Raw genomic sequence first — 14,857 nt, forward strand, 5'->3', positions numbered from 1 at the left:
TATTCTTCCATATGAATTTTGTTGTTATTTTTTCTAGGTCATTAAAATAGTTTCTTGGGAGTCTGATTGGTATAGCACTAAATAAATAGATTAGTTTGGGGAGTATTGTCATCTTTATTATATTCGCTCGGCCTATCCAAGAACATTGAATGTCTTTCCAATTATTTAAATCTGACTTTATTTTTGTGGCAAGTGTTTTGTAATTTTGCTCATATAATTCCTGACTCTCCTTTGGTAGATATATTCCCAAATATTTGATACTATCGACTGTTATTTTGAATGGAATTTCTCTTTGTATCTCTTGCTGTTGGATTGTGTTGGTAATGTATAAAAATCCTGAGGATTTATGTGGATTTATTTTGTATCCTGCGACTTTGCTAAAATTCTGAATTATTTCTAATAGCTTTTTAGCAGAGTCTTTGGGGTTCTCTAAGTATACCATCATGTCATCTGCGAAAAGTGACAATTTGATTTCTTCATTTCCTACTCTAATTCCTTGGATCTCTTTCTCGGCTCTTATTGCCAAGGCTAGAGTTTCTAGTACTATATTGAATAGTAATGGTGATAGTGGGCAACCTTGTTTCACTCCTGATCTTACAGGGAAAGGTTCTAGTTTATCACCATTACATATGATGTTTACTGAAGGTTTTAAATATATGCTCCTTATTATTTTAAGGAATAGTCCATTTATTCCTATACTCTCAAGCGTTTTTAGTAGGAATGGATGTTGGATTTTATCAAATGCTTTTTCTGCATCTATTGAGATGATCATATGGTTTTTATTAATTTGATTATTAATATGGTCAATTATACTAATAGTTTTCCTAATATTAAACCATCCCTGCATTCCTGGTATAAATCCCACTTGGTCATAGTGTATTATCCTGGGGATGATTTTCTGAAGTCTATTTGCTAATATCTTATTTAAGATTTTAGCATCAATATTCATTAAGGAAATTGGTCTATAGTTTTCTTTCTCAGTTTTCGATCTACCTGGTTTAGGTATCAGTACCATGTCTGTGTCATAGAAGGAATTTGGTAGGACTCCTTCAATCCCTATTTTTTCAAATAGTTTACATAGCATTGGAGTTAGTTGTTCTTTAAATGTTTGGTAGAATTCACCTGTAAATCCATCTGGTCCTGGGGACTTTTTCTTAGGAAGTTGGTTAATAGCTTGGTCTATTTCTTTTTCTGAGATGGGACTATTTAAACTACTTACTTCTTCCTCTGTTAATCTGGGCAAGCTATATTTTTGAAGGTATTCTTCCATTTCATTTAAGTTATCGAATTTATCGGCATAAAGTTGAGCAAAGTAGCTCCTAACTATTGTTCTAATTTCCTCTTCATTAGTGGTGAGTTCACCCTTTTCATTTTCAAGACTATCAATTTGCTTTTTCTCTTTCCTTTTTTTAATCAGGTTTACTAAGGGTTTGTCTATTTTGTTGGTTTTTTCATAAAACCAACTCTTAGTTTTATTAATTAATTCAATAGTTTTTTTACTTTCAATTTTATTAATCTCACCTTTTATTTTTTGAATTTCAAGTTTTGTGTTTGTCTGGGGGTTTTTAATTTGTTCCTTTTCTAGCAATTTTAGTTGTAAACCCAATTCGTTGGCCCTCTCTTTCTCTATTTTATGCAGGTAGGCCTGTAGAGATATAAAACTTCCCCTAATTACTGCTTTGGCTGTATCCCACACATTTTGGTATGATGTCTCATTATTGTCATTTTCTTGGGTGAAGTTATTAATTATGTCTATGATTTGCTGTTTTACCCAATCATTCTTTAGTATAAGATTATTTAGTTTCCAATTATTTTTTGGTCTATTTTCCCCTGGCTTTTTATTAAATGTAATTTTGATTGCATTATGGTCTGAAAAGGATGCATTTACTATTTCTGCCTTACTGCATTTGATTTTGAGGTTTTTATGCCCTAGTATATGATCAATTTTTGTATAGGTTCCATGAACTGCTGAGAAGAAAGTATATTCCTTTCTGTCTCCATTTAGCTTTCGCCAAAGATCTATCATATCAAACTTTTCTAGTATTCTATTTACCTCTTTGACTTCTTTCTTATTTATTTTGTGGTTTGATTTATCTAATTCTGAGAGTGCAAGGTTGAGATCTCCCGCTATTATAGTTTTGCTATCTATTTCCTCTTGCAGCTCTCTTAATTTCTCTTTTAAGAATTTAGATGCTGCACCACTTGGTGCATACATGTTTAATATTGATACTGCTTCACTATTGATGCTTCCCTTTAGCAGGATATAATGCCCTTCCTTATCTCTTTTAATTAGATCAATTTTTGTTTTTGCTTGATCTGAGATGAGGATGGCTACTCCTGCTTTTTTGGTTTTGCCTGAAGCATAATAGATTCTGCTCCACCCTTTTACTTTTAGTTTGAATGTCTCATCCTGTTTCAGGTGTGTTTCCTGTAAACAACATATAGTAGGATTCCCTCTACCACTTTCAATTTTTCCCTATCATCTCTTTCCCTACTGCCTTCAGATACACTTAGGTTTCCACCTTTAAAAGTTCCTCACTTGAAGATATCAGTTGGGGAATGGCTGAACATGTTGTTAAATGATTGTGATGGAATAGTATTGTGCTCTAAGAAATGATAAGCAGGATGCTCTTGGGAAAAACTGGAAAGACATACCTCTCATATTGGCTAGGTTGACAGGAAAAGATAAGGCTGAATGTTGGAAGAGATATGGGAAAACTGGGACATTGATACATTGTTGGTGGAATTATGAATACATCCAGCCATACTGGAGAGCAATTTGGAACTATGCTCAAAAAGTTACCAAACTCTGCATACCCTTTGATCCAGCAGTGTTACTACTGGGCTTATATCCCAAAGCGATCTTAAAGAAGGGAAAGGGATCCACATGTGCCAAAATGTTTGCCATAGCCCTTTTTACAGTGGCTAGAAACTGGAAATTGAATGGATGCCCATCAATTGGAGAATGGCTGAATAAATTGTTGAATATGAATGTTATGGAATATTATTGTTCTGTAAGAAACAACCAGCAGGATGATTTCAGAGAGGCCTGGAGAGACTTACATGAACTGATGCTAAGTGAAATGAGCACAACCAGATCATTATACACTTCAACAATACTTTATGATGATCAACTCTGATGGACATGGTTCTCTTCAACAATGTCTAATTGTTCAGTAATGAAGAGAGTCATCTACACCCAGAGAGAAGACCGTGGGAACAGAGTGTGGAATACAACATAGCATTTCTATTCTTTCTATTGTTTGCTTGCATTTTTTTCCTTTTTTTTCTTTCTTTCTAGATAAGATTTTTCATGCTAAAATCTTAAATAAAATATTAGCAAATTACAGAAAATCATCCCCAGGATAATACACTATGACCAAGTGGGATTTATACCAGGAATCTGTATTCCTGGTTCAATATTAGGAAAATTATTAGCATAATCGACTATATCAATAACCAAAATTAACAAAAGCCATCTCGAATAGATGCAGAAAAAGCATTTGACAAAATCCAACATCCATTCCTACTAAAAACACTTGAGAGTGTAGGAATAAATGGACTATTCCTAACACAGACAGGAGCATATATTTAAAACCGTCAGTAAGCACCATATGTAATGGGGATAAACTGGAACCTTTCCCAGTAAGATCAGGAGTGAAACAAGGTTGCCCACCATCACCATTACTATTCAATATTGTATTAGAAATGCTAGCCTCGGCAATAAGAGTTGAGAAAGAGATTAAAGGAATTAGATACAATTTTTCTTGTGCATCAAGATAACTGTATAAATATGAATACATATATTAGATTTAATATATATTTTAATATATTTAACATAGACTACTTGCCATCTGGGAAAGGGGGTGAAGGGATGGAGGGAAAAATTTGGAACAAAAGGTTTTGCAAGGGTCAATGTTGAAAAATTACCTATGCATATGTCTTGTAAATAAAAAGCTATAATAATAATACATTTTTTAAAATGCACAAACAAAAAAAAAAAAGAAAAAACTGGACTTACATGAACTGATACAAAATAAAATGAGCCGAACCTAGAAAACATCATATATAGTAACAGCAATATTGTATAATCAACTCTGAATGACTTAGCTACTCTCAGCAATATGATTTAAGACAATTCTGAAGGACTTATGATGAAAAATGCTATCCTTATTTAAAGAAAGAACTGAGTCAGTTTGCATACAGATCAAAGCACACTTTTTCTTGGATTTTTTTGTTTTCCTTCACATGACTTAATATGGAAATAAGTTTCACACGATTGCACATGTATAACCTATGTAAAATTGCTTACTTTCTCAATGAGGGGCTTGAAGGGAATTTAAAAATTGAAAGTTGTTTTAAACTAATATTAATAATTGTTTTTAACATATAATTTGAGGAAATAAAATATTAAATTAAAAGACACCCTTGCCCCCAAAAGGTCCCTCACTTGATCTTACCATCCATTCGTTTCCTAAAGTTCCTTAAGTAGGCTATACCTCTTTTCTCATTCTCTTCTTAACATTCTGCAATCTGGATTCTGACCTAAACACTCAACTAAAACTGTTCCCTCCAAAGTTAGTAATGCTCTCAGTCACAAAATCTAATGGTCAGTATTCATCTTTTTGTTTAAAGATTTGATACTGTTGATTACTTCCTTTGGGAAAACTCCTTTTGGGGTTTTTGTGACACACTTGAGATATGTCTGATCACTGTTTTCTTAGACTCCTTGACTGGTTCTTCATCTAGATTATTATGTAAACCAAAATTCTATAGTAAATTTTTTTCTTTTTTGCTCCCTAATTAGTGATTTCATCAACTTCCATTCTTCCATTCAAGTTCATATTTATCTATGCAGGCAAATCTATATAATATTGTATTCCAAGACTTTCTTAAGCAATCACCATACCTTTCAGATATCTCAAATTGATAGCTCATAGGCATCTCAAATACAACAAATTTAAAACAGAATTCATCTTTTATTAAAACTGCCTACTTCCAAACTTTCATATTCTGGTCAAGGACACCAGGATACTTCTAGTCACACAGAATCACAAATCCACTATCATTCTTTTTTTGTGTGTTTGTTTTGGTTGAGATTATTGGGGTTAAGTGACTTAACTCAGGTCACACTACTAGTAAGTGTTATTCACTATCATTCTGAAAGCAAGGAAGATATCTAGCAAGCTGGATAGATCCCATGTGATAAACTCTTGGTTGGACATAGATGAGAATCATGTAAGATGGGTAAGCATAAGTATATTATCTACATTATTGAAAACAATCTAAGTGGATAGCTTTTCTGCTAGAAAAACAGCAAAACTTTAAAATCTTGGCTATCATTATCTATCACTATTCTATATACATTATCTTCAGGTCCAATATCATTGAAAAATAGTTATTACAACTACACTTTTCTGATTAAAAAGAGGCAAAATCCTAAACCGATGGGTTACATATTTAAAAAGGCTTCAGTTAAAAAAAAGTTTATCTGCTTTGAACACTGAATAAAGTTCAACATGTTCTACTTTAAGTTGTTCTATCCAGTGTTACGTTAGCTCAGGCAGCTTAAGTGGTTGTCTTTTTTAAAAGCAATTCAAAATAAGCTACTTGCAAAATTTACTGATACAAAGATTTCCAGGGAATATAACTCTACGTGACAGCTTTACCAATATGTTCAAAGATAAGGCAACCAGAATTTCATGTAATCCATGTAATACACCATTCACTGTTGTTGGCATCCAAGAATAAATTAGACAGAATTTGATACAATACATAAAGATGCATTCTCTTTCCTGCCTTCCCTTTATGGATCATATGTTGCAAGTATACATGAAAGGCAAATTATGAAATTAGGATAAAGCTTCTTTAAGTCTCAAGCACTGAAAATTCATGTTTTTTAAAATCACAGATGGTGTGATGGTGCAAACAGCATACAATTTATTACTCAAGTTCTGCATGGGCACATACAGAGTTTAAAAAAAAATTTAACCATTTATACAGATGTTATTGATAAAGCTCATGTAACAGCTGGGTGAAAATACAAAGAATATCAATGCTAAAACACTCTTTAATAAATACAATGGAAATGATAAACCTTTAAAAAGTCAGTTTTAAGGAGAGGATAATATTACACCAATTAAACTAATTACACCTAGAGACAAAACAAAACTCTTAGCATTTGGAAGAGTCATCATCCTAATATAGTATTTAAAATATTAAAAATGGTATCTGTTTATGATGAAGTTTAAAATCTGAAAGAGATAGCTGCTAAAATAAACATGAAGGATGGAAGAAGCAAAAATCTCTTCCATCAACGTCAGTTAAAACACAACATAAGTTCAAAATGGATTTAGTGTTGTAAAACAAAAATGATTTAAAAATAAAAAGGGATTTCAACAGGAGCCTTGTGTGTTCTGGACTGTAGTAAACAACAACAAAAAACATTTGGTAAAAATAAATCAATCTAGGGCAACTGAAACTATGTGCAAAAAAATTTTTGTTTTTGAATTTACACTGTACACAGCACTGTTACAAAATTCTTTACATCAAGAAATAAAATCCTCTGAAACTCATCTGTATTGTAGGAGAGCTGTTACAAAATAATCATTGCTTCATAATTGAAAAGCATGAAAATACAATGACATTTCTGAAGATTAATGCAAATAGAGAACTGGTAAAAGGAAAACTTGCTAAGAGTGACACATGGATATAAATATTCACATTACTCATGGGGTCCAAAGTTCAATGAAACATGGAAGTTTGTGGGTTTTTTTTCTTCTCTTTCTCTCTCTCTTTTTTAGCACCTATTTAAAAGTAACCAGCTGATATGATTTTGAAAACTGAAATCTGATGGGTTAATGTATTCCTGTAAATTACAAAGAAGAATGTATGTATACTTTTGACTTGTGGTTTGTCTTAAAGCTCTATTCAAAAAGTCCTTATTAAAGGTAAAAAGGCACTCAAAAGTGATGGTATATTCCTGCTCCATATTATACATCAAAATAATTCCTAGAAATGTTTCATTGTTACTGTACTGCATCCCTGACAGTTCTGGTTTCTACAACCATTCCTTGGTTTGGGAAGATTTTCTAAAGACTGTGTACAAATGAAAACTATATTAGTGCCTAATATTAGAATAACAATGGATCTACACTAATGAAATGTTTAATGTGAAACTTAAAACTATCAAGTTGATCAAGAGTATAGAAATGCAGTTTCTGCACATTTCAATAAGTTCACATGTATTCATCATTAACAGTGGAAAAATATAATCTCATTAATACTGCTTCACAAAGTATTAGCTATTAGGCCATGCAATGATCTTACCTTGGAGAAATGGACAACTATAACTAATTTGCTTGCAGTAGCAGTAAAATTTGGTAGATAAAATTTTGACACTATATTATAAGATAAAGTGAGCCTGTTCATTTGCAAAAAAAAAAAAAAAAATTAAATTAAAAATTAATTTTTATTCATCAAAAATTGATATTCTTGATCATTTCTCATATACATGTTAAAATGGATTTTTCTGATGATTGAAGTTAGAAACCCACTCATGACTTCATTATTTTTCTAATTCTTTACACCAATATTTCACCCCTGCTGGCCAGGGGTCTCAAGAAGCATGCCAAACCAAGTTTATAATGTTTTACAACAAAAACATATGCCAATTTTTAGTACCCAGTGCTGGCCATTAGATTTATCAACTTTCAAAATTAACTTCTTAATTTACAGTACTCTTTACCTCACTTAAATTCATGTGTTTCTGCATTTATGTATAAATTTACTCACTTTTTTATTTTGGGGACTTCACTTTCAATACATATACCTTACCTACTGTACTGTTATATAAAAGTGGAATTAAAATTACCTTTAGAACTAATTTTCCCTTTGTCATAATTTGGGTAGATCTCCATATCATGAGCAGCTAAACAAAGGTTAAATATGATTTACCTGATAGAAATCTTGATTCTTCAACTAATGTATAACCAACTAGATGTACTTTGACATAAGGAACTTTGGTTCTTAAAAAATAGAATATCTAAAAATAAGACTGAACCTATCCCATCAACATGCTTTTAGGAGTTAAGAAAATGCGGCATTTTCATTTAAGATGAAATGCAAATTCAAAATACTTGATAATGGTGACTCACTATAAAAGTCTTTTTTAAAAGCCTCTTAAAAAATAGGGACACCATGAACACAAAGTAGTATGTCCAATGTTAAAATCACTAAAACAGTAGTTGCATTAAAAATCTGACATGATATAAATAAAAACCAAAATAGGAAAATTGTTTTCTAGGAAATCCATGCTTGAAAAAATATTTTAAAAGACCCACCTCGTGAACAATTATATTCAATATATAATGAAGAATATAATGCTTTACTATAAGAAAATGCAATTAAATATGTAAGTGGCTTGCTTAAAAGGTTAATGATTCTTTTAGCCAAATTTATCCAAAATTAGAGTAATCCAAAAATAACTTTATTTTTCTTTTTAAAAAGAGTATGTATAGTAGCTGTTTGGTGTGTGTTCAGTGAAGCTGAAATGTTACTTGTACCGACTGCTGAAATTGTGTCTTGATGTTTTAGAAAGGCAAATTCTGATAGGTAAACAAAATAGATTACCTTTTATAAAAATAATAGTAGTCTTTAAGGGTAGAATACTGCTAGACTTGGAAAACATAGGAAAAGTCAGCATTCTGTAGGTTCAAGATAATAGTTTTAAAAATAGCAGCGGAGTGGCCTCATGGCAAAGGCCATTTTTTTTTTTCTCAGAAAGGAAATTCCAAAGCCACCCTTCCCCCTTATGGTGTCCTAGAATAGAAAAGGGAAAAAGTGTTCCTGTATTTCAAGCATTTCTTGAATCTTGGTTGGGGGAAGAGGGAGAAGGGCTATCAATGAAACATATAAATGGAGTTCCAAGAAGTTGGCAAAGTTTGTCATTCCACAGCAAATCCACATGTTTCTTCAATGGCTGTTAGCAGCTTCTCATAAAGCTTTTCATAGCTTTCATAGGGTGGAATGTCTATTCGATTGAAGCTGTGAATAGGTAAATAAGAGGATTACACGAATGTATAGACTGCTACTAAAAATATTTGTTTACAAAATTTAAACTTTAGACTAAATTTCTATGCATTTTTTTGTTTAGGTCTATCACAAAGACAGAAAAACAAATCAATACTCCACCAAAATAGAAATTATACTCAATGGATAATCGTTTATGGCTTTTTTGTACTTTACTTACCAACAAATTGTAACCTCCTAACAAAAGCAAAACTTTTAAAAGTTCCTCTCTGCTAAGGATTGGCTTTTAGTTGTATCTTAATATATTGTAATTATAAAAAGATTAAAAAAAGATTGAAACTTACATTAGAAACCTGTGAGAAAAAAACCAAGACATTTAAAATCTGTCTGCTAGTAATAGTTGAATACAAATCCTTTCTCATTCAATTCTGTCTAAATGTGACAATGTTAAAGGGGGAAAAAATCTGTTTCATTCTCTAACTTTTTCCTCATTATTTATTTATTTAATTTTGGAGGAGTGATTGGAGTTAAGTGACTTGCCCAGGACACACAGCTAGTGTCAAATGTTTGAGACTGGATTTGACCTCAGCACCTCTGTAAGCCAGTGCTCTATCTGCTGTGCCAACTGGCTATCTCTATTTTTCTACATTAAATAGAAAAAAAAAAAAAAAGTAACCTACCAAGTATGAGCTTTTGGCAGGTTGTTAGTGCTAGCATCAATCTGGTGTATTGTAAATAATCTTGGGCCTGCAGCACCTGTAAATGAAGTGAAAGTGAGTTAGTACATTAAATCAATCACTACTCTTAGAATGAAATCATAGGCCTAGTCCATCAGAAAGATAATAATGTAATTCTGCACAAGCTTATAATGGTTAAAAGGAAGCAATATTGTATTTGGAAGTAGATAGTAAACTTTAGGAGGAAAAGCATCTTTTCTGTAAACATTTCTGAAGAAAATTTGTAATTAAAAACCCACTGCTAACTTTTATTTTCTACCAAAAAAAAAACATCCCACAATCTTGTAACAAATTAGCCAATCCAAGAAAAACATAAATTTCGGATTCAGCTGTCAGAATTCAAGAAGGCAATTACTACAAAGGGAACTAATGAATTGTCAATGTATCAATTTATGCCATTTAAAAAAGTAGACTGCACAAGGCATAAAGGTAAATGGAGAACAAACTTATTTCTGTTTGACTTCCTCTTGCACAAACATAATCTAATAAACTCTATAAATAGTTTTTGTAGCTAAAAATCAAAGAATAATTTTTCCCACATATCCAGTATAAAAAACTATACATGACACTAATGGTTATAGAGTGATCTTTCTAATTTGCAGGTAAATTAAGGGAGTGGGAAGAGACACACATTTGAAGAATCCAAGATAAGCAAGGTGATGTAAAAACTACTGAAACTATTGACAAAGAACAATATGAGCAAAGAGAATACACACTCATGCTCTTAAGTTAATCCATCTGTAAAGTTTTCACATCCATGAAAATACTTTCAAATTATTGTCAAGGATACCTCACCTTGTAAAGCTTTAAATCCCTGCAAAGGCACTCTGGAGGATCCTGTTACAAACTGAAGTAATCGTGCTCTCCTTTCTTCATCAAAAAGTTCCACAGCCTTCCAGAACCATTTCACAATATTGCTGTCTGGGGTACAGTGTTTCAACCGTGTGTTTACTTTCCAATCATTAACATCAATTTTCCCCAGCCCACAGATGATGAGCTGTTGGACAGACAAATAGACAGGCAACTAATTATGAAAAATTCTAATAATATTCTATGTTAAAATATTTTGCAGTATTTGTTTTGATGGATAGAACATCTAGAAGTTCTATAATGAACCTGACAAGGTCCAGAGCAGGAAAGAACATTAAAAATGACCTAACCCTCTCATTTTTGCATGTAGGGAAACTGAGCCAAAAGAAGAGAAGCAATTTACAAGGGAATGTAGTAAGAAAAATGGAACTATAACAGAAGTGCATTGCTTTTAATTCTAAGATATTATCTATTCAATAAATTTCCCTAACACAAAGTTGTAATGTTCTCTTCTTTAAAATATAATGTTCTCTGGGAGCAGGTTTCTTGGGGAGCTTCTTGAAGGCAGCCTTCCTTTCAGTTCAATTCAATCACCCCAAATGTAGCCAGGAGTTAAAGTCCAGATCCTTTATTGTCTCTTTCCAAATCTTATCTCCTTCACTTGGGGCTTGGCTAGTTTTCTGGAGGCCTTCCAGATCTTGGTTTCAGTGTTCTCCTGACACCACTTCTTGGTCTTCCTTCTTTCTGCCCAACTTGTGAATCTCCTCTACTGAATCCTGGCTCTGAATCTCCTGAAGTCCCCATCCAGCACAAAGGTGGAAGTTGGAATGAATCTGATTCTGCTTCTATGAGAGTGGTCTTGTGGGCTTCTGACTTGTGAATCTCCTGAAGTCAAAGAGTAGGATTGTCCTTTCCTGGGTTTGTATATGCTCTCTTAAAGGTGTGAATGTGTGACCTAATGTGTGAAATCCTTTAAAGGTATGAACTAAGTATGTAAGCATTAGCACCTTGTTTCAAGTTCTGGCCCATGACAAAGTAAAATGCTTAGTAGCTGAAAAGATGGTGTTAGGTAACTTATAATCAGTCAAACAGTACTTAATAACCAGAACTGTTAGGAGATAGGGTTGGGCCTTGTACTAGGCAACTACAAAAAATACCTAAGAAACAATCTCCCAAATTCTTACTAAAATCTATTATAGTGACTTGAAGTGCAGGAGTGACTTGAAGTAAGGAAAACAAAATTAATATTTGCTAGAATAATCACCCTTCATTCGAAGAACAACAATTTAGCAAACTTTAAAATCTTAAATAATTATTGTGATATAATACAGAAAAGATGTAGAAAAGAATAAGGGAAGAGGTAAAGGGCAAAAAAAATTTCTAAGTCTATTCTTTTTCAGAATCATCTCAGTTCATCCATTTTTGAGTGATAAATCAGAGATCTTTGGTACACAATTGGGTTACAAATGAAATAATACAGATTAAGATCCTCATATTGTAGGATTTAAGACATATCCCATACTTTATACTGAATGTTATACTTGAGAGCTCACTAAATAGATTTATATGTTTGCATAGGTAGACGTATGCATATCTAAACATATATATACATACTATACAGAACTGCTTTGAGGAAAGCACTTTGTAAACCTTAAGATGCTATCAAAATGAGAATAGTTATGTAGAATATGAATAGGAATAAACAATTATTTATCATTTATGCCAGGTAATGAGTTAAACTGGGAATAAGAAGAAAATAAAAAAACAGTCCCAGTGTTTGGACACAGATGGACAGTGTCTCCACTCCTAAGCAGGTACTCAACAGCATAGTGGCAACTGCACAGCTAAATTTATATCTCATTTCAATGTAAAACTGAATCATGAAAGTTGGAAATGTTTCCAATTTGGAGACAAATACAAACTTTCTAAAGTAAAGAAAACGTTCCCAAATATTCATAGAAATTCTACTATCAGTTTTCTATTATCATCATTCATTTTGATCACACGATCTGTCCTTTGAATCCCATTCTTCCTAAGCTTTTAAACACTGTACTTTTCAGTAGGAAGGTAGTCAATGGAAAATCATTTAAAATTATTTATGTTTCCTTAAATTCTCACTATAATGGATAATAACTTGGAACCATGCAGTAATAATAAACATCAGTATGGTGAAATGGAAGAGACTAAAATGGAACAAGAGAATCTAGATTCAAATCTGGCAATTTATACTTCTGTAACACTGGAGAATGACTTCCTATCCCTATGCAAGTTTTCTTATTTAAAAAAAAGGCAAAGTTGATCTAAAACAGGGGTTCTCAAACTACGGCCCGCGGGCCAGATGCGGCCCACTGAGGACATTTATGCGGCCAGCCATGTTATGGCAAATGGCCTGAGAGGCGGAGACAGCGTATGAGTTTTTGTTTTTATTATAGTCTGGCCCTCCAACTGTCTGAGGGACAGTGAACTGGTCCCTTTTGTTAAAAGTTTGAGGACCACTGAAATTCTAAAGGATCACTATGATCCTTTTCCAATTCTACGTTCCATAATTTAAAATCTCAATATTTTGGTGTGTGTGTAAGACAATGTGCAACAGTAAAGCTAATAGAAATTATACTCAGGAAAACAAAAATCTAATCTATTTGTTTCAGAACACTTGATAATGTATCAATGTATTATTACTAACCTCTAGTTCTTTTTCATCAAATGTTTTCAGTAGAGGTTGGGGTATTACTTCATTAAATCCCTTCTGCAGAGCCAGAAACTGAGCTTCAATTCCTCGTAAAAATCTCCAGTTTACGTAAAGCCTATAATAATAGTACAGAAGTCTCTTATGATCTCATAATTTATATATATCCAAGTAAAACAATCAAATATTCAATAATGTTGCTGGAAGAACATGTAACTTGGCAATGTTAAGTTTTCAAACATCTAATACAATAAAATAAGCATTTTAAAAAATCAATTATCAATATGTGTCAGGTACTGTACTAGATTTGGGGGACATATAGATAAAAATGAAAAAAATACCTGCTCTCAAATAAGTTTACATATTGTCAAGGGAGACAACACGTAACAATATTAATTTATAAACATACAAAATAAATATGCAGGTTGAAAAGAGGTATTAGTGGCTAGTATACAGGGGGTACAAGTGCAGAGATATCAAGAATGGCCTTTTACAGCACATGGCAACTTAACAGGAATTTGAAGAAAATTAGGGGTTAAGAATAGAGATACAGAGGTAAATTCCAGACACACAGAACATACAGCCTTTGCTGAAACATAGGAACAGGATATGGAAAAGCAAGGCCAGCTCAGCTAGATTGAAATATATGTGAAAGAGAGCAGTGTTGTTATTTGTCTTATGTTTTTGAAAAGGACTATGATGTCAGAGAGGGGATGCAAGTGAATTAGATTTAAGTGAGGGAGGGCTGGGCAAGGTCATCAGCCTCATTTCCTCCTCCAGAGCCATCTGGACCTGGAAAGCAAAATTGTGAAGGTCTTTAAATGATAGTGAAATTGGTATTTGAATAATCAGACAAAAACACAGGCTGGTAAAGTGTAGTGCTAAAAGCCAGTTTTCAGAGGGAAGTCCCTCACTGTCAAGAGAAGAATTCTAAAATAATTTTTAAAACTCTATTTTAAAAGTTCTTATTTAAAGATATAAAGCTGTAGTCAAATGCAGGGACTGTTTTAATATTAATATATTCTAAGAAAATGGTAGCAAAAATATTTTTCATCAAACTTAAATGCTGGATTGCAACTTTTCCTAACATTTTACTATATGTGACTAAATAAATGCAATGATTCCCTTAAAATAAAAGCAATAACTTTTTACTTAAGTTTCTTAAAAGCTTTATGGTTTTTGTTTTAGAATACTTGATAGACAGAAATTGGGAGGAAATATTAATCACTGTTTTATTTAGTTTATATTTTTCTGATTGATTGTTTTTTGGCAGTTTTAAAAATCTCTTCAAAATCTGACTATACTAAGGATTCAGTGACCAAAGGTCAATTGTACTATTTATATAATGTGATTTTCACCACCTGTTTAACCTTTCATAATTCAGAAATTTTAAAGTTTCAAAAGGCTTAAAAATCATGAAGATAATCAAGTCAGAAGATGAATGATAAAATATATTTCTTACCTCTTGACAGAGAAGTGGTCACTCAATAAATATAAACTTAATTTTAATTAATATTAATATTTAAATTTATTTAATATTTACTGATCAATTTAAAAATACCTATCCTGGGCTAGGTACTAAAGATACAAATAC

The 14,857-nt window shown here is 32.4% G+C and overlaps 1 protein-coding gene across 2 annotated transcripts in view; it reads right to left on the reverse strand.

Annotated features, from left to right (window-relative positions):
• Window positions 1-8,469: 8,469 nt before the first annotated feature.
• The window catches only part of SMURF2 (SMAD specific E3 ubiquitin protein ligase 2), a 127,732-nt gene continuing 121,344 nt past the window's right edge, over window positions 8,470-14,857 (reverse strand). For both annotated transcript variants that reach the window (XM_074260539.1, XM_074260540.1), the window contains 4 exons: window positions 13,261-13,381; window positions 10,563-10,764; window positions 9,711-9,786; window positions 8,470-9,045 (listed from right to left, as the gene is read on the reverse strand). In XM_074260539.1, the coding sequence (XP_074116640.1) occupies window positions 8,946-9,045; window positions 9,711-9,786; window positions 10,563-10,764; window positions 13,261-13,381 (499 nt within the window). In that variant the 3' untranslated portion in view covers window positions 8,470-8,945. The remainder of the gene's footprint in view (window positions 9,046-9,710; window positions 9,787-10,562; window positions 10,765-13,260; window positions 13,382-14,857) is intronic.

The sequence above is a fragment of the Sminthopsis crassicaudata genome, chromosome 4, assembly GCF_048593235.1.
Source record: "Sminthopsis crassicaudata isolate SCR6 chromosome 4, ASM4859323v1, whole genome shotgun sequence".
NCBI lineage: Eukaryota > Metazoa > Chordata > Mammalia > Dasyuromorphia > Dasyuridae > Sminthopsis > Sminthopsis crassicaudata.